The following is an 18,937-nucleotide window of genomic DNA, read 5'->3' as shown; positions in this document are numbered from 1 at the left end:
TTTGCCACACATGAAACGCTCTGTTTACTCTCACCCCTGTTTTGGGAGCCCATATATAACTCATTGTTGTCCAGGTCAGAAGCGTGTGTGCCATCCAAATAAATAAACACGAGGTCTGTTTTATCCCTTTCTTTAACCTGGTGATAATAAAAAAAAACAACAGAAACGGATATTGACATGAAAGAAATCAAACAGTGATGAAGAAAATGATGAAAACACTGCTCATCTCCTTCAGTACCCTCATAAATAACTTATATCACATTATAATACTGCATTAAAATATAAACCACATAACTCATATCAACATCAGAAACTAGCTGTTAGCTTGTCTTACAGAGTCCCGCTGCTAGCTAACTCATCGACATACCAAACCCTGAAAACCATTTAAAAATATATCGTACCAGTCATATGTCGTGGTTACACAGAAGCCAAGAAACCTTCATTATCCTCTATGAGTCGCAGTCCTTCTACTTAGTTAACTCTGAACTACTTAAATGTGCGCTTTCCTCACGGTCCTGACAGTTTCCATACTGACGTGACGATGTCAGTCAGTCAAGAGAAAAACAATGGGTCACGTGGGACTCGATCTGCTCTGTAATTGGCTGTCCATCGCTTGGCCCCTCAAATGGGGCTTGTTGATTGGTTGGCGAGAATTCTCCACATACTGTTTGTATGACTGTAAAGCAAGCACAATATCACAACTTGTTATTCACTTGAATACTCTCAGTGGTTTTGAATATAACGAAATACTAATATCATCATTTATACAAAAAGATATAGATATTCTACAATGGTGTTATATTATGGAAGTAGCAAAATTAGCAGTAAATGTTGTGACTGTCACAACATGAGGGTCACTTTCGGACAGTTAAGTAGGGCAGGTTAACTTCTTTGACCGACAGATGGCAGTAAATGCATCTCGTGTGTATTTTTTTTTTTTGCATGAATGCGAAAGGGTCGAAGAAGACCGAGATGATGCTGTAAAAATGTTGCCGCTGCACGTCTCCATAGTAAAACATACTACCTAAATGTGACTTTGTCATGTTTCGCATGGGCTGAAGAGACAGTGCAGTTCAGCAGCTGGGCAGTCAGAGAAGGGTGAGTGTGGACTCAGAGGAGAGAAGCGTGCATGGGTAATGTTAGATAACGTCTGCTAACGTGGGCACAGTGACTAAAGCAATACAAACGTCGTCAGACACTGATGTTAACCTCTTTACATGATGATAAAAGGATTATCTTGGGGGAAAAAAATGTTACTGCTTTGCTCACTTTTGTATTTGTCATTGCAGGGGATATTCGAGCAATGGCAACTGTGCAGTCTGCTGTAACATTTGCTGTGTGCATCCTCATGATAACAGAGCTCATACTTGCCAAAAGGGACTACTACGACATCCTGGGGGTGCCGAAAGATGCAACTGAACGACAGATCAAAAAGGCTTTCCACAAGCTTGCAATGAAATATCACCCAGACAAGAACAAGAGCCCGGATGCTGAACTAAAGTTTAGAGAAATTGCTGAAGGTACAGTTGATTCTTTCTTTCTTTTCTAATCTTTCTGGGTAGGGTAGGTGTTACGGTATTGTTTTGTATTTCCCATTTCAATTGAAGGAATGTGGAGGAAGTCTACATATCTCTTGCCTTCTAAACGTGTCGAAAAGACACAGCACAGCCTTTATTCGTCTTTGCCCTTCTGTTTGCAGCTTATGAAACTCTATCAGACGAAACTAGAAGAAGAAAATACGACCACGCAGGTGAAAACTCTGCATTCTTCACTGGGGCGTCGCAAAGCAGACACAAACAAGGTGCCCAGCAACCTTTCACCTTCAACTTTGATGACATTTTCAAGGATTTTGACATACACAGTCACAACAGGCATGCCCGTCATCGAAGACACTTTGATGAGGAGTCCAGGTCCCACAAGGACTCCCACAGCCGTCACCGGAGACACTTTCAAGGAACTTTCGACGCAGGTGTCTTTGAGGACTTGTTTGACGACGCAGATAAAATGTTTACCTTTGAAAGACCCACCAAACAAACTGAGAACAGGTTTCACGGTGCATCAAAACAACACTGTAGGACAGTGACGCAGCGCAGAGGAAACATGGTAACCACTTACACAGACTGCACTGCATCTTAGCTTGGAGTATGTAATGATTTCTGAAAGAAGATTGCCTTAAAGCGATACACAGCACTGTTGAAGTGCTGGGGAAATGGAAAGCCACTTGGTTCAAATGCTGTGGAACAGTGACGTTCAGATCAAAAAATGTAGGCATCAAACAGTCAATGCTGTGACAGCTTAGGTTTTTAAATCTCAATAAGCTTTGTTTTGTTCCATCTATCCCCCGTATACATGTTCATTGATTTGTTTTAGAGATGAACTGAAAATCAGGGCCCATACCAATGTTTAAAATAATAATTCAGCAGATACAAATGTTTTTTTGTTTCTTCTTTTCTTCTTCTTTTTGGCATAAGACTCCCACAATGCTAAAATTGTTTCTCACTATGAAAAACCATAAAGGGTTTGTCCAAGAGGTAGCTTCCTCTACCCAATTAAAAGAACCTCTCCTAAGAATCAGTAGTCACGCCACATCGGATCAACATTGGCTCATGCCACATTATTTTTTTTATTTTATTGCTGCATCCATAACTTAAACATGATTGTAGTACTTTTTCACTTACAGTTTATGTAAGATAACAGGAAGTATATAGTAAGTATTGTTTAGCACCTTCTGAGATTTTAGGGTATATAGTATAACTTGTTATAAGTTAAGTGACACATTGAATACCCGAATGTCAGTCCATGGCCAGTTCAGTAATTCCATGTTGTTCTCCTGTACAGATTTGACCTCCTTTTGTATTGGTTTTGCCATTGTGTTTCTCAAAGCACAGCTGGTGGTAGGAACAATAGCAGCCAGGGGGAATGTTGCTTGCCGTTGAAATGAGTGGCAATTTCTACTGAAGTCTTTGACCCTCAACATGTTGGCTTATTGAAAGAAATATTTTAAAATATTCATGTACTAAATCTGCGTCAATTATTTCAAACCTCACATACTTCTGTGGTGAAATCTGCACTGTCTCAATAAGAGAATCTGTTCTATAAAGTATTAAATATAAGCTGAAAAATAGTAAAAACAGACATGTTTTGTGATGGTAACCTACAGTTATGTACCGAACAAAGTTGATAGTCTTTTAATTAAATTTGAAAAAATGTCCTGTTATTGTTGGGCTGTCTGTTATATGGTGTTAACTCTTGCATTATTTTGTCTTAAATCTGTCACTGTCACCTGTTAGTGCAGACGAGCTTATTTAGTTTGGTATATGAATACGCTTAGTTCAGAGGACCAATTACACTGTAAGCTGACAGATGCATACTAGAGATGTCAGGACTAATTACGCCTGTCTGAAGGTTTTAATAAACAAACACAATATGTGTATAAACATTCAATGATTATAGTTTTATCGGTTGAATAAACCCCAAAACATGCTGTTTTATTAACACCATATGTTTACCTTATACCTTTAAACTAGTCAGTTACATACTGTCTGTATCAGTGTGAAATATTTATGGTTTGTATTGATACTGTTGTAAATATTAAACTGCACTTTCAGTTTTGTGTACAAAGAACATAAAATAAAAACTAAATAAAAACTAAACTGAACTTCCTACTTTTTATTGTAATATCTGTGTTGACAATCTTGTATTTCTTCGTGATGGGTTTGTAAAATGTATTCTTAAATTAGCTTGAAACAACTCTTTGGTAATACTTAAGATACTGAGCGAAAATTTGTCAGAACATAGTTTACTATATAGATTTTTTTTTTGTAAAACAGACTGCTGAACAAAGTTTGAAGTAAGGTTAGGTTCCAGTAAATGTCCAGAAGTACTTTCACCTGATATTCGTCATTTCTAACCACCTAGTTTCCATATCATCAGTCCCATTCATTACAGTCTATGATCAGAACTAGTCTTACTTGTTTCACGCAGCATCATTCATGAGTTTCCCTCAAAATATTTTGGTTTCCGCCTTAGTAACCGTTGCTTGGAGGAAAATAATTATCTCTCCGTTCATTGGTTCAACTCGAGGACGATGCCATTTGTAGGAAATGTAGTTCTATCAAAATCAAACTCAAACCTCAGAGTGTTTGAGCGTGATTCTTTGGAACTCCAACTCCCATGATTCAACTCTGAGCGACTGTGTACGCAGTTGTTTGCAGCTACAAAGCGACGCCAGTAGCTTTTAGCTGGGGGACATTGAATGACTTTGTGGTCGAGTGCGGCAGCAGGGTAAAGAAAGTTGATTTTATTGACAGGTTGGGATAAGTATCGGAGCTCATGGAGGCCCTCATACCTGTCATAAACAAACTGCAAGATGTATTTAACACGGTCGGCGCTGACATTATTCAACTGCCGCAGATTGTAGTTGTGGGAACTCAGGTGAGAAACGTCACTTTACTTTGGGCTAGCAAGTTAGTTAGCCTGCGCCAACTCAATGTTTTGGTTACCTTTGATAACAGTTTTCCTTTCAGTTTCACCCGGGTCAAAAAAAATAGCCCGACAACACGTGAACTTTGAATTAAATCAAGACATTGAACTAACATAGCTTCTAAGTTAGCAGTAGCAACATGTGATCTCGTTTTAAAGTCAAATGTTTGCATGTCAGTTACCAAACAAACACACAGCTACTAACCATTCTGGTAACTGTTTAAAAAAAATACAATTATTATGTTGTCCTTGAATGTATTCTATTGAATACTCTTCCCCTTTCTTAAACAACCATCAGTGTTAATGGAAATAAAAACTTCTGTGAGCTAAACTTTTCCAAAGCTAACACAAGCCACAACAAGTTGCTCTAGTTGGTTCAACTATCTTCAATTAGTAAATTTTTTAATTGTTAAATTAATTTGTTGTTTGTTATATGTAGTCTATTGTGGTTACTATTAAAAATGGTAGAAATGCACCTCTAACATTAAACCCTACTGATGATCCTAAAGTTGAATCAGTACCTTTCTACTCTAAGTTTCACCCTGTCCACTTTACTTCCATGAGCACTTGTTAGAGGCTGATTGGTTTAAAGTGGCAGGTTATGTCTAACACGTTTACTTTTATTGGCCAGCTAATAGGATGTGAGTGTCTCAGGCGTTTTGGCAGGCCTCTGTGGCTGTTACAGTGAGACAGGGTAAGCCAGGTGATGTTTTGAATGCCTGATTTGCTGTATGTTTGTTTTGCCTGCAAAAGACCTTCAGTTAAGGACAGTTGTAACTTATACCTAAGTATTAATAACTGGTTATTCCTGTCGATTCTCTTAATCTAATCAGCTAAAGTAACTGATACAAAGCAATTAACTGATTTACATTTATAGCTCGTCAACCGCTAATTCTGTATCAGTCTATGAAGGAGGAATCTGCAAGCCAAGTAAGCTAAGTGACTTATTTCAGTTCACTCAATCTCATTAGTGATTAATCTTTCACACGTGTCATTGAAAACAAGAAATATCTTCCAGGAGCAGCCCATGGCTTCATTAAATGAGTACAATACACAACTTGAAGCAGCCACAGAGTTTGTTTGACAATTTAGAGACTTACTTCGCGGCCAGTCCTGCCCCCCCAAAAAAACCCTGTAGCCACCTTAAAGCTCTCCCTTCTTGGGTGTTCAAATTATATTCATCACAGAACATAGAAAAGAGTTGTAGAGAAGTTGTTATACAGGTAACCACAGTGCAGTGGTTCTATCAGTAAGATGGGAGAACTGGTTTATTCAGTCCTTCTGAATCCCACGTACACACTGTTGTTGTTGTTGTTGTTTTTTTACAGAGCAGTGGGAAGAGTTCTGTCTTAGAGAGTCTGGTTGGCAGGGACATCCTGCCACGTGGTACTGGCATCGTCACACGCCGGCCCCTCATCCTACAGCTGGTACACATCGACTCAGAGGACCGAAGGAAAACCAATGAAGAGAATGGTAACTTTACTGACATCTCTGCTACCTTCTATAGGCGGAGTTATCACATGTAACTTTCAACAAACAACCAGAATATATATTTAGTTTTTTAACATACACAGACAAAGTATATGCATTGTATATAACCAGAGTCTTACGTGATATTTGAGGCCGATACTGATTAATTAGTTTTTTTTAAACTTGAGATTGAAACAAACGAAGAGGGACATTTTATGGTTCAAAAAAACTCTTGTTAACACTCTCGGGTATAGGAACTATGACAAGATGAAACCTCTTCTAAATTAAATTGAAAACAATTTGGAAGAGTGACTTTAAGCAGACGTATTTGTGTACTTTTTGATTTTTTTTGTGTGTGAAATGAATTAATAAGGTCATCTCAGATAGACCTTTAATCAGAAAGGCATCTGAAAGTCATTTAAATGCAGCAGATTCTTATGCTTCAGATTTACTATCTTTCAGTAGCAACACAGTAACATGTTAGATTAGATTAATTCTAATCATTTAAATATGTAATGACATTTTAAAAATAGCTGGGTTTTCTTAACTGTTGGGTTGTAATATTATGAAAGGAAAGCTGTATAAGTTAGAAGCAGCAATGTTCCCAGTGTCTTTAAAAAGGGAAATGAGTATAAAAGAGGTCAACATGCTGCAGAGTATCAGAGCTGTCCTTTGGGAATGACCTCAGTTTGACTCTGCGTCACTGCACTGTGTCGTGCAGGAGCTGCAGATAGTCAGGCTAACCATTTTGTCTCCTGTTATCTCTCCATAACCACAGAATCCAAGAGAAATGGCCGACTTTACAGAGGTCTCCTTTTCGGTTTTCTTTACCCTCTTGTGCTTTGATATTACATAAGTCCCCCCCCAACCCGTCTCCTTTGCCCATTCTGCTGCATCCTAGCTTTTCCAAAGATGCCAAATCATGTGGCTTCACTTCATTCAGCTCCCCCCCCCCTCCCCTTCATGTAGGCTGGTCTGTTCTAATGAATCAGTTCTTGATTATTTTAAGTCATTTGCTCTGTGATTCCAACTTCCTAAAAGCTCTCTTATATCCTTAAATATTAGACGACTAACAGACTCCACCCTAGTATATATTGTTTTCTTGTTTTTGTTGTATAGATGTTTTTCATACATGTATCTGCTTCCCTGATTTATTTATGTATTTTTTGCTTCAGGCTTTTATTTTCTCCCATGACTGTTGTGTGAAAAACAACAGTCGTTCCACTGTGTGTTTGTTTAGTTTTTTTTTAAACTCTTCAGCTGTTGATCGTTGCTCTGAGGAGTTTTTCCATCCCATAATGCCTACATAAACAATCCTCCCATGAGTCATATCGCCAACAGTACTAACAGTAACACTGATCTTCAAGCCACATCTGTCACATCAGTAACTGAAACATCTGCCTCTAACCTTTGTCTTCTGCAGGCATCGATGGAGAAGAATGGGGCAAATTCTTACACACCAAAAACAAGGTAGTGTTTTACTGCTGCATTACTGTGAACACTTGATACACTGTGTGAGGCCATGGAGTAGCATGGTTTGTATCCTGTTTTGATCCAGGGTCACATGGATAAACTGCAAAAGAACTTTGGGGTTTTTATACCACATTATCATCTATAAACTCACTCACTCACTCTCACACACACACACACACACACTCACACTCACACTCACTCTCACACACACACACACACACACACACTCACACTCACACACACACACACACACACACACACACACACACACACACACACACACACACACTCACTCACTCTCTGGCTGTGGGGTTAAATAATGTTGTACAAGTTTGAAGTGCACCTCTTTAGTTTCACATCATAAAAAGAATCATTTTGATGTGCTGATAAAACGATCCTTCGCCCTACTTTTTTTCCCCTCTTTTATTGATGTTTGTAAATAAACAGCTATTACTTGTTTTGATATTTCAAACATTGATGTCTTTTACTTTTGATGGTTAACTTGTTTTGTTTTGTTTTTTTTTTCAGATCTACACAGACTTCGAGCAGATCAGGCAGGAGATTGAGACCGAAACAGAAAGAACTTCTGGCACCAACAAGGTATGCTAATGACACTTGTTGAGAGGTAGCGCCTCCACTTGCTGAACAAGAAATGACATCCATGCAGAAATGAGAGGATCTTTAAATGTCTGTTTTCCCTCCTAGGGTATAAGTGATGATCCCATTCACCTGAAAGTCTTCTCCCCACATGTAGTGAACCTCACCTTGGTGGACCTTCCTGGCATTACAAAGGTGACATAGGTTTCTCTTTGCTCTCATGTGTTTTTAACTCTGTCAACTGTAAACTCTAAGTGATCCTGCTGCTTCATGTTACGGTCAGTGATCAAATAATTTGTCTAAACAGGTGCCGGTGGGAGATCAGCCAAAAGACATAGAGATCCAGATCAGAGATCTGATCCTCAAGTACATCGCAAACCCCAACTCCATCATCCTGGCTGTGACGGCTGCTAATACAGACATGGCGACTTCAGAGGCTCTTAAAGTGGCCCGAGAGGTTGATCCTGATGGTGAAAAGTCTTATTGTTCATCTCTTCTGTGTCAGGCACCCATGGGCCTTTTTTAAACATTCTTTATCATGTGAGCTTCGTATTTGAAGCATCAGTTGTTTCTCTTTGTTTGTTTGTTTTTTAACCAGAGTTGTATGTGTATGTCTTCAGGAAGGAGGACGTTAGCTGTGGTAACCAAGCTGGACCTGATGGATGCTGGCACAGACGCAATGGATGTGTTGATGGGCCGGGTCATTCCTGTCAAACTGGGTATTATTGGAGTGGTAAACAGGTAACATTACACTTGTGTTGGTTGATGAGTTAGAAAGCTCGTACTCCATTGGTCCAAATATAAGATGAGCTAGATTATTGGATCGAGGTTTTGAGAAGATTTGACCTTTTACTGTTGATGAAATTCATATTTCTCACCTTCTGAACAATAATATTATTATATTTGTTTTAAAACATTATCTTGAAACGAGAGTTTGCCTCATTAATGGTCATTTGTTGTCACATGGTGGACCTTAAAACCCATGTTTTCTTTAATACAATCTCTCAGGAGTCAGTTGGATATTAATCAAAAGAAGCTGGTGGCAGATTCCATCCGTGATGAATATGCCTTCCTCCAGAGGAAGTATCCCTCTCTCGCAAACCGAAATGGAACCAAGTATCTTGCCAGAACACTGAACAGGTATGGAGTTGTTATTTTGGACGAAGGCATCGCACCTGACGGGTTTACTCCCTCTCTGACAAGTTTCTTTCTTTAACGTCATTTCAGGCTGCTCATGCACCACATCAGAGACTGTCTACCCGAGCTGAAGACGAGGATCAACGTGCTGGCAGCGCAGTACCAGTCCTTACTCAACAGTTACGGCGAACCAGTCGACGACAAGAGTTCCACCCTGCTGCAGCTCATCACAAAGTTTGCTGCAGAGTACTGCCACACCATCGAGGGCACGGCCAAGTACATCGAGACAACTGAACTGTGAGTTACACAACTCCCTGAAGTGCATGCACCCTCATACGCCACCAAGGGGCGCTAGCATCCACAGTCGGAGGAGAGGAAAGCTGAAAGCAAGTGCCTCCTGTATCTGCAGCTAAGTTTGCTCTCCTGCTTTCCTCAGATGTGGTGGGGCCAGAATCTGTTATATATTTCACGAGACATTCGGCCGCACATTGGAGTCAGTCGATCCTCTGGGTGGTCTGACAACCATTGATGTTCTCACAGCAATAAGAAATGCAACGGTGAGTTTTTTTTTTTAGTTTTTTTTTTTATGTCTGCTTTTTCAGGATGTCTCTCTTCATTTTAAACAACACCTTCTCTGATGAATTGCATTGTGATCACAGGGCCCCAGGCCTGCTTTATTTGTGCCTGAAGTTTCCTTTGAGTTGCTGGTGAAGCGGCAGGTGAAGCGTCTGGAGGATCCCAGTCTGCGCTGTGTGGAGCTGGTTCACGAGGAGATGCAGAGGATCATCCAGCACTGCAGTAACTACAGCACACAGGTGAGAAACATGCTCAAAACATCCCCGTCAGGGAGGCTCAGTGTGAGGTGGAAGTATACAAAACAAAGCTGTGACTGTTGCCTTTCTTCGCAGGAGTTGCTGAGGTTTCCAAAGCTCCATGACGCCATCGTCGAAGTGGTCACCTCGTTACTCCGAAAAAGACTCCCCATCACAAATGAAATGGTCAGGAACTCCTCAGTCTGAATACCAACAACAATCTTTATCTGTTAGCTAATACAAAAGGAAGAAAGTGTCCTGATCAAAAAAACAGGGATATATATCCATCCATATCCCTGTGAATTAAAAGGATTTTTACACGAAATCAGAGCGCCTCTGACTTTCAGTTTGGACTGCCGTTTTACACTTTCAACATTGTTTTTCATCAGGACACTTCCTTCCTCTTGTATTAGCTATTAAACTTTATCCTTGAATAGCATCTCATTCCTCCACTTTTTTTTGACCCAGTGCAGCGCACATCTTCCCCCCCCAGTGCTTTTTGCACTGCAGTCTGATCAATCCATTTTGTAAATCCTGTTCAGGTTCACAATCTGGTCGCCATTGAGCTCGCCTATATCAACACCAAGCATCCCGACTTTGCAGACGCCTGCGGCCTCATGAACAACAACATCGAGGTAAGAGATGGGCATCTTTCTGAACTTGTACTATTTCTAAAGTTTAGTGAATACATATATCAAACCTTTGTTTTTTTGTTTTTTTTAGGAGCAGAGACGCAACAGAATGAGAGATCTCCCCTCTGCTGTCCCCAGAGACAAGGTATAGTCAGAATCCATGAACAATTTGAATACTTAACCTTCCTTCTCATGTTTTAATTCCTTCTTGAACAGATGAAGACTGTTCTTTTTCCTTCAAAATGCTTCTGTTCTGCCTGTAGCTCCTCTCAGTTTCTGTCCCCTCTCTTCCTGATCTTGCCTTTCTCTAGTCCTTTAAAGGCCCGGGTGGGCACTCCCTCTCCCCCACTGATCTTCCTGCACCTGAGGGCGAGCTCGCCAAGGTGTGCTTCCTTCAGTCGCTGCCTGCCTTCATCTGAACCCTGCCCACCTCCGAGCTTTAACTTCACTGTATTCCCCTAAAGCTTAGCAGATGCTGCAGCCTCCAGTGTGTTGAAGGGGAATGCATCACTCCTCATAACCTCACTGATCAGACCTCCTGCTTGTATTGTACATCGAATCATTTGTTTTAACTGCATGCTGCTTATTAGAACAAAAAAAACCCAACTCCAATGCCAGAGGCATGTTTTATTTAGAAATGAAGAAAAACTACTCATCTTGCTTCTGCTGGGTGATGCGGCCAAAATCATCTGTAACGTCTGACGATTCGCAAAATGACAAAATCCCAGTGGATTTAGTGAAGGATTGTAAATCTCATAGAGATATAATGAGCGGTTTAGTTTCATACCATCGTCCCCAACAGACAGACAAAACCAGCACCATCATTGAGCCTGTAAAGCAGAAGTTTAAAATCTCTCTTTTCGTCATGTTTCTCAAACCTGCACCTTCGAGGTTTAATTTACTAGTCGTCAGCATTTTACAGCTCACCATTTCTTTGGATTAAATTCAAAGAACGCCTGATGCATGATGTTTGTATGCGTTCAGTTTTACTAACCTTCTCAATTGAGCCATATACCTGATACCAGACACATCCTCAGTGCTTCTCTCCTCTCCCTGCAGGCATCGTCCAGTGGCCCTCAGAGCGGCTCCGCCGGCGACCAGGCAGATGGCGGGACAGGAAACTGGAGGGGCATGTTGAAGAAGGGAGAGGAGAATGTAGAGAGGAGCGGAGCTTCCCACACTCTCCCTGCGAGCCCGCAGAAGGGCCACGCCGTCAACCTGCTGGATGTGGTGTGTACACTGCATCTATAGACGCAAAGAAAAGGCATGGTGGGAAAGAGTGCAAGACGGCTGTACTCAAGTGAACGTTCAGTTACTTTGATTACATTTTACTTCAGTAGAGGTCAAAAGACTTGTGGATGGATCTCCTCAAGTGAAAGTCATTTGTACAGATTTGACTTAGTGCTGAGCACCTGCACTACAGCAGCAGGGTTGGAGGTGTTGGGTAAAATAAATGTGATCTTTCATTCCCATGTAATGCATAAACCACAACAAAAATGTCCTTGGCTACCTCTCATTCTATCAATTAAGCCATAACATCCTGAGGTTAGAGCGAGTTAGAGAGCATGTTACACAGAACACTACTATTCTTACTTAATAGTATAATATGCGTCCCCCAGGTTGCATTGTTGACCATTAAGCTATAATTTGTACTCACATCTGATGCCGTTTTATTTCCAGCCTGTGCCAGTATCCAGGAAGTTGTCTGCTCGGGAGCAGAGGGACTGTGAGGTCATCGAGAGACTTATCAAGTCCTACTTTCTTATCGTCCGCAAAAACATTCAGGACAGGTACACATACTCTCGACCCATCTCAGTATTGTTTTTGACATGGTCTGCCTTTATGTGCTATGTTAATGTGTGTGTCCTCTTTCCTCAGCGTGCCAAAGGCGGTGATGCACTTCCTGGTGAACCATGTGAAGGACTGCCTGCAGAGTGAGCTGGTGGGTCAGTTATACAAGACGGCTCTGCTGGAAGACCTGCTGACAGAGTCTGAGGACATGGCTCAGAGACGCAATGAGGCTGCTGACATGCTCAAGGTAACTCTTTCATGAAAACAAGATCAAGTGTCCGTCCTTACAGTGGTCAAAAACACATTTACTTTAAAGCAACACTTTGGTCATACTTAACCTTTCAAGTAAACCATGCAGTACCTTTCAAATTAAGTTGCATTCATTTTATATATATGTGTGTATGTATTTGTGTTTTAGTCTCCAGGTGAAAGGTTTCAATTCCTTTTCCCTCACACTAGTGTTTCCTTCTGGTAATCTTATGAGAGTTAAATAGCACTTCTTCGTTTGGTGTGAACAGCAGTGTTGCATTTACTTTCATTCATTTACAGAGTCTGATTGATTTAATTTTTATATTTAACAAAACACGTTTTCTTCTCTTTTTTTTTTATGAATATAAACAAAATAATGACAAAGTACAGCCTAATCATTCCAAACACTTTAAATTACAAGAAGGGACTTTATTTTCTATGAGCGACAACTCCAATTACAGGAAGCAGTCTCCAATATTCTACATTCATTGTTTAAGAACTGGTTCATGTTGAAACGCTATGTTCAAATATGGACCCATATTAGAGCTCAGGGTTTAAACACATCCGAGTTGAACCCTCTCTTTCCTCTATTTGTACCGTTTGTGTCCAGGCGTTGCAGAAAGCCAGCCAGGTGATAGCAGAGATCAGAGAAACCCACCTGTGGTGAGAGCTGCCTCACATCATGGACTCTTGGGCCCTCCCCGACCCACAATCCCCTGCTGAGAGTTTTCAGCACTTCAGATGGCAAAGATGAACAACTTAAAATGCACTGCTGCTGATCTGTGTATATGCAAACATAGATTTTAAAGGACCCCAGTACGAACGAGACCTTCACCGCCAGCCCCACATACGCTCCTGTACATAGATGATTCTTTATTTTTCATAAATAATGAAAACATCTAGATAATGTTTTGCATCACCACAATGTGGAACCTTGCTGAGGAATGTCTGCTCTTCTGTACATTTGAATTAAAGCTAGAATTGACAAACATACGGTACAACATGTAGATGCTCTCTTTATCATGTCGTCTTTTATTAGATGCTGACAAAATAATGTCTACTGGTTGTTCCCAGGAAATGCTCATAATCTTTGAGTTCTTTTTTTAATTGTACACTGTTTTTACAGTCTTCAGTTTCATGTTAATAGTTGCATTACTTTAATGGAGACGTGTAAGTTTTGTATTGTTTTTCCTTATCGATCAATAACTCTTGAACTCTTGAATTATCTATTGAACAAACTTGCAGAGGTTTTGATACGTTCAGTTAGCTGTTACATAGTGACTCTGGCTGGTTGAGTTTGTATGAATATGTAATGTTGTCTTTTGGACAGACAAACAGACAATCTGCAGGGTGATCGTAATAACTTATTTATTGTTTTGCTTTCATGATAAATGACATATAACCCAACACAACATAACAATGAATTCTCACACTTAAGAGACTTGTTGGCCAATCACTGGTGTCGAAGCTTTGCTTGTCCCGGTCAGACTGCTCCTTTACCTCAGGCGGCCGCCCATCTTGCCCTTGCCGCGACCTTTGGCACTGAAAATTTGACATAAGCGTATGGATGTCATTCTTTTGCAGCACTTCACAAATCTCTCCAAAATGCAGGAAACAGAATGTATGTATGTTTTGTGCAGAATTTATGGTAAAGGCATCACTCGTGCCCAGACCGCTGGAGGTGTTTTAAACCTGATAAAAAGATCAGAAAATAAAGTGTTCAACATATCAGCATGTAAAGATCTTTACTCAAGACCTAAGGCTTCTTCCTGCAGTGTCACTCAATTAGTTGATTAGCATTATAGCTAATTATACCCAAGGAAATTCATGATGGAACTTTCTCGATTGAGATAAGAAACTGTGGCCATTATAAGTTAACAGCAGTTTGACTTCCTGTGTCTTAAAATACCTAAAATCAACTGATCCAACCATGTCTTAAATGGTATTTACTATTAAGTATGAGTTCTTATTTAAGGGAATAAATTAAGTGCAGTGAAGATCATATAGAAAATAATCTGAGCATAAATATTAATGCAGAGATTATTGTAATAAAAGGTAGGCCTGCAGTATCAACCCAGGGCAAAGATGGCAGGAGGGGATAGACTAGTCTCAAATCCCCCCTGTCCTCAATGTTTAAATGAAAATATGTGTGGAATAAAACCTGCAAAAATAAAAATGAAGACATCGATGGTTTCTTGTGTTTATACCCATGATCATTATTTTGATGAACGTTTGATTTTTTTTTTTTTGGTAATGACATTTCAGAGACTTAAGTGAAGACGATGTTGATCGTTGCTGCTTGAGCGAATATTGGGTTTGTATCCTCCCAGTCTGAATGGATATTTAAAACTACCACAATACAGTTTCATTTTACAGTCATATAAGAGTAACTAATAGTGTGGAACATATTCAATGAAATATGACAACTTTGTCGACTTCATGGATAATGGAGAGTAGATACTAAATGATGAAGAGGACTGTCCTATTGAGCAGCATTCATACTATTAGGTCTGAGCTGGAAGTCATCTCCTTGTGTGTTGTGCACGTGTGCCTTTCAAAGTGCCTCGGGTTAACATAGTCTGTACAGGATATGGGGCTAGCTTTTTTCTTAAACTTTTCATCGAATAATCTGCTTTTTCACCTTAAAGTTTTTATCAAGTAGTTTTTAAACTCACAGCTGACTGAATTTGTAAATTAACTGATGCGTTTGTGGTGCCATTAATTTGAATCTCGTTCGTTGTATGTGTATGCTGTTTATTATTCTATTGATTTTTGTTTAAAAATAAATGATTAAGCTTTTCTATTCAATTAGATGTGTTCAACATCGTTTTCTCAGAGAAATAAAAACCTGCTACAGCCCCCCCTTATTTCCCCCATTCCTGACCCAGGAGGATGTGAATTTACCTCTGGTGGTCTTGAACTCGGGCAAGAAGCTGGTTAATCTGCAAAAACAAAAACAAGTGCTTAACATTTCCAAAAACAAAGATAGGATACCTGAAATGTCCAACAGGGTGCTAATAGGGCTCTGGAGAACTGAAAACTCTCCACACACTATTACAGTTTTCAATTGTGGAATCCCCCCCCCCCCCCCCCCCCCCCCCCCCCCCAAAAAAAAAAAAAAAAAAAAACGATATTCCCTAGTAATACAGAAAAAAAGAGGAAAACATATTCTTTTGACTTTCAAGTTCTGCTTTCACCCAGTTTGTATCTTGATGATGAAGATCTTCCCCGGGAATAACTTACATCATACTTCTGTCTTTTAAGTTTCTCACTGAGATCGTACTTCTCAGCCTCCAGACCCATCAGCCACTGCCACAGCTCATTGGCCTTCTCCCTGAACACAAGCAGTCAGACGTCAGGATGTGAGTACCAATCTTTAAAGTAAACTCTTATCATTAACGGCATAAAAGAGTGCAGTCTTTTGATTACAAAAAAAGGAGCATGTGAGGCTCTGTCATACTTCAGCTTGTCTTCATTTAGGTGATCAACAGTGAGAGGTTTCTTGCGGTCAGCCAGAATCTTCTTCTTCTTCTCCCTTTCAGTTTGTTTCTTGCCTCCTCTTTTTGCCTCACTCTGCAGAGGTCAAAAAAAGAACAAGATAAATACTCAGATATTGGGTAAAAAAACCCCAACACATTTATAGTCCTGAAAACGTGATGATTGTTACTCATGTACTTTTAGAAAAGCAAGTTGAATAGCTCACAGTAAGACTATAGAGATAATAAACAGGAATATACCACATACTGTATTTACATATTCTGTATACAGCTTATATAAAGTAACTTAAGTACTCAAGCAATGCACTCAAACACATTTCATTTGTATTTCATTTGGGTATTCCCATTTTCAGCTATGTTTAGCTTCTACGATTCAGAAGAAAATAAACCTTTTAATTCAATACATTTATTTAAAAACTGAAGTAAACTAACTATTGGGGTCACAAAAATAGTCATCAAATATTCACAATTTAATAATGTATGTGATTATATAAATGAGACTCTTTTGATCCCCAGTGAAACATTTCTAAAAATGTCAGAAGTACAAAATAACTTCCAAATGTAGGTCCTTTTACTTTTCAAGTATATCAGGGTTTATCATCATCATATTTTGATGATAATACTTTTATTTTGACTTAAGGTTTTTTTTTGATTGAAATATCCCATACCGCTTCCCCCTGCTAGTGAATTCAAACTTTTATGTTTAAAATTAAAACAGCCTGTTGATTGTTATAATAGTATTTTTGTACCTTGTTGAGTCAAGCAGCATGGATTCTACTTGAGGAACTTTTATCATTTCCATCGCTACATTATGATTCAACTTTTAATACTAATGCCAGTGAAAAGTGAAATAACCTTTTGTCCAGCACTGAACTGCTGAGTCATGTTGGTGAGAGCCTTCTTCTTCTTCGCGTCCTCATTCATCTTCTTCTGCTGCTCCTCCAGCTCCTTCCGCTCCTTCTCCTCCTTCAATGCAGAACAGTTCAAACATGTAGATGAGACACTAAACCACCTCAAGTTGTCTAATATGATGCACTGTTTGTGAAAATGTGAGATCATCTACACTGAGCCTGTACCGCGAGTCTGTTCTGCCTCTCCTTCTCTTTCTCTGCTCGGACCCTTTGCTGCTCCGCTCTCTCAGCTCGGCGTTTCTCCTTTAAAAAGAAACAAAAATAGTAACAATGATTTAAAGCAAATAAAAGTCATTATATAGATCCTCATTGAATCACACACTCACAATTCTGTTAACGAGGGCAATGAGTTCCTCTTCCTCCTTCTTCCTCTGGATGAAGTGAGCCTCAATCAGAGACTGCAGCTCAGACAGATCCTTCTCCTGACGCTTTCTGTGGATGTCCTACCGTCACAAAACAAAATAACAAAATCAGACGTCCACCATTATTACAATTTTGCTGTGATATATCTTTGTTTCTTCAGATTAAAGTCAATTTACGTCAAAGTCCACTTTGTCACCATCAGGGATCTTCGGCGCAGCAATATTTGTCATAAACCTGAAAAAGTGAAAGGTAAGATGATTCAAAATCAGACGTCAAAATTTGTGTTTTAAAATTAAAGAAAAGTGGAGGCTCTCACTTTGGCTTTGGCTTAGACTCATCTGAAACAAGACGAAAGACAAAATCAATGATAATACATCTTTTTAAAAGCCATTTGAAAGTGTATGTTTCAAGGAAAAAGCTGGAAACGTTTTTGAGGATCAGGTTTCTCACCTGTCACTTCCTCTTCCTCTACAATCTTTCTAAATCAAATAATGTGTGAACAGAAATGGGTAGATTCAAATTGCTTACCTTCTTCCTCCCTAAAGAAAAGTAACATGAAAAATCAGTTGAGAAAAGTTTTTTTTATCGTAAACACTTCATGTTTTTGTATCAAAATTAAAACATAAACGATGAGAGTATTAAAATGAGTACATACTGAACTTCCTCCTCCACGCCTTCCTCTGTGTCAGACATTTTGTTATGGATGAGTTCTGCCAAAAAAGTCCCTTTTAGATTATTTTTAGACCGTCAAATATATCTGACCATTAAACAGCATAGCAGAGCATGAGGTGGCAACAGTCTACAATGGTGTCAGTGCTGACACAAATATCTCCTCTAATAAAACAGTGTGGTCGAAATGGAAAAGTAATCTGAGCTTTAACTGTAGTTAACTTCATCAATATAATAAAATACTCTTTAAAGTACTGAATGTAATCAAGAATGAACTTGATCAAAATCAAAGTAGCTGAGACATAAAGGTCTTCCTTTGGAGCATGTAGTTTTGAAATAGCATTGCAATATTAAACTGGTCATCATCTCAAATAAAAGAGTTTGTAGTTGCCGTATAGCAGGCAGGTTCTTTAGTAGCAAAAATGTATAGGATGTCCCTATAAATCTTAATAAATGTATAAAAACACAACTTCAAAACACTCACAGCCTCAATCTATTAGTGTTCTCAGTTCTTTTATCAAAGGTTAAAACTCTTAAAACAGTCTTGATCAGTTAAAACAGTCTATAGTGCACCTTAAAACATGTGCTTCAGTAGGCCTTTGTTGTTGGAGTAAATGGATTTATCTACTGTACTTTCCATCAAAGGTTAAAAGTCCATATTAGGAACTTACTGTCTCACACTGTATAACACAATGAATGAAATGTCGACGCACGATGTTTACTTCATGTCATTTAAGATATTCTATACTCTCTTTGTAGATGCCATTTTTGTGATATTATGTTTATTAACAGCACGACCACTGTTAAGCAAGTAATCTTAACTTTGTGTGAAAGGTCATGGATGGGTTCCAAAA

At 39.3% G+C, this 18,937-nt stretch overlaps 3 protein-coding genes and 1 long non-coding RNA gene across 4 annotated transcripts; 2 read left to right on the top strand and 2 right to left on the bottom strand.

The window, feature by feature from the left end:
* Positions 1-2: 2 nt before the first annotated feature.
* On the bottom strand, positions 3-4,051 carry LOC306825899. The gene is made up of 3 exons (XR_013779318.1): positions 3,972-4,051; positions 402-676; positions 3-137 (listed from the first exon to the last, which is right to left on the bottom strand). It is a non-coding gene; the product is annotated as an uncharacterized lncRNA (long non-coding RNA).
* On the top strand, positions 786-3,444 carry dnajb9a (DnaJ heat shock protein family (Hsp40) member B9a). The gene is made up of 3 exons (XM_079346865.1): positions 786-1,098; positions 1,290-1,520; positions 1,700-3,444. Exons 2-3 carry the CDS (start codon positions 1,304-1,306, stop codon positions 2,134-2,136), a joined length of 654 nt encoding a protein of 217 aa, XP_079202991.1. The 5' UTR covers positions 786-1,098; positions 1,290-1,303; the 3' UTR covers positions 2,137-3,444.
* Positions 4,052-4,209: 158 nt separating the features above from the next.
* On the top strand, positions 4,210-13,636 carry dnm1l (dynamin 1-like). Its single transcript, XM_079346858.1, has 18 exons — positions 4,210-4,434; positions 5,811-5,955; positions 7,376-7,422; positions 7,954-8,025; positions 8,131-8,217; positions 8,330-8,492; positions 8,643-8,763; positions 9,031-9,162; positions 9,250-9,456; positions 9,596-9,716; positions 9,819-9,974; positions 10,068-10,157; positions 10,514-10,606; positions 10,695-10,748; positions 11,663-11,833; positions 12,284-12,393; positions 12,482-12,641; positions 13,254-13,636. Exons 1-18 carry the CDS (start codon positions 4,333-4,335, stop codon positions 13,308-13,310), a joined length of 2,088 nt encoding a protein of 695 aa, XP_079202984.1. The 5' UTR covers positions 4,210-4,332; the 3' UTR covers positions 13,311-13,636.
* Positions 13,637-13,987: 351 nt separating this feature from the next.
* Positions 13,988-17,937, bottom strand: tnnt2d (troponin T2d, cardiac). The gene is made up of 9 exons (XM_079346866.1): positions 17,731-17,937; positions 17,591-17,648; positions 17,378-17,494; positions 17,217-17,294; positions 16,996-17,106; positions 16,104-16,216; positions 15,887-15,977; positions 15,548-15,585; positions 13,988-14,185 (listed from the first exon to the last, which is right to left on the bottom strand). The coding sequence occupies exons 2-9, from the start codon at positions 17,642-17,644 to the stop codon at positions 14,140-14,142; spliced, it is 648 nt and encodes a 215-aa protein (XP_079202992.1). The 5' UTR covers positions 17,645-17,648; positions 17,731-17,937; the 3' UTR covers positions 13,988-14,139.
* Between the last annotated feature and the right edge of the window lie 1,000 nt (positions 17,938-18,937).

Source organism: Symphodus melops (assembly GCF_947650265.1).
Source record: "Symphodus melops genome assembly, chromosome: 6".
NCBI classification, from domain to species: Eukaryota; Metazoa; Chordata; class Actinopteri; order Labriformes; family Labridae; genus Symphodus; species Symphodus melops.
Note: the sequence above shows the minus strand (reverse complement) of the source record. Positions and strands in the feature narration are given on the sequence as shown.

Bases quoted from the DNA above. Each gene is read 5' to 3' on its own strand.
- dnm1l (XM_079346858.1), top strand. From the start codon at position 4,333: ATGGAGGCCCTCATACCTGTCATAAACAAACTGCAAGATGTATTTAAC. The intron at 9,163-9,249 runs GTATGGAGTTGT...ACGTCATTTCAG, and splicing joins CTTGCCAGAACACTGAACAG to GCTGCTCATGCACCACATCA. The intron at 9,717-9,818 runs GTGAGTTTTTTT...TTGTGATCACAG, and splicing joins CAGCAATAAGAAATGCAACG to GGCCCCAGGCCTGCTTTATT.
- dnajb9a (XM_079346865.1), top strand. From the start codon at position 1,304: ATGGCAACTGTGCAGTCTGCTGTAACATTTGCTGTGTGCATCCTCATG. The intron at 1,521-1,699 runs GTACAGTTGATT...TTCTGTTTGCAG, and splicing joins GTTTAGAGAAATTGCTGAAG to CTTATGAAACTCTATCAGAC.
- tnnt2d (XM_079346866.1), bottom strand. From the start codon at position 17,644: ATGACAAATATTGCTGCGCCGAAGATCCCTGATGGTGACAAAGTGGAC. The intron at 17,107-17,216 runs GTACAGGCTCAG...TCTGCATTGAAG, and splicing joins AGAGGCAGAACAGACTCGCG to GAGGAGAAGGAGCGGAAGGA. The intron at 14,186-15,547 runs GTAAATTCACAT...TCAAATTTTCAG, and splicing joins CGAGTTCAAGACCACCAGAG to TGCCAAAGGTCGCGGCAAGG.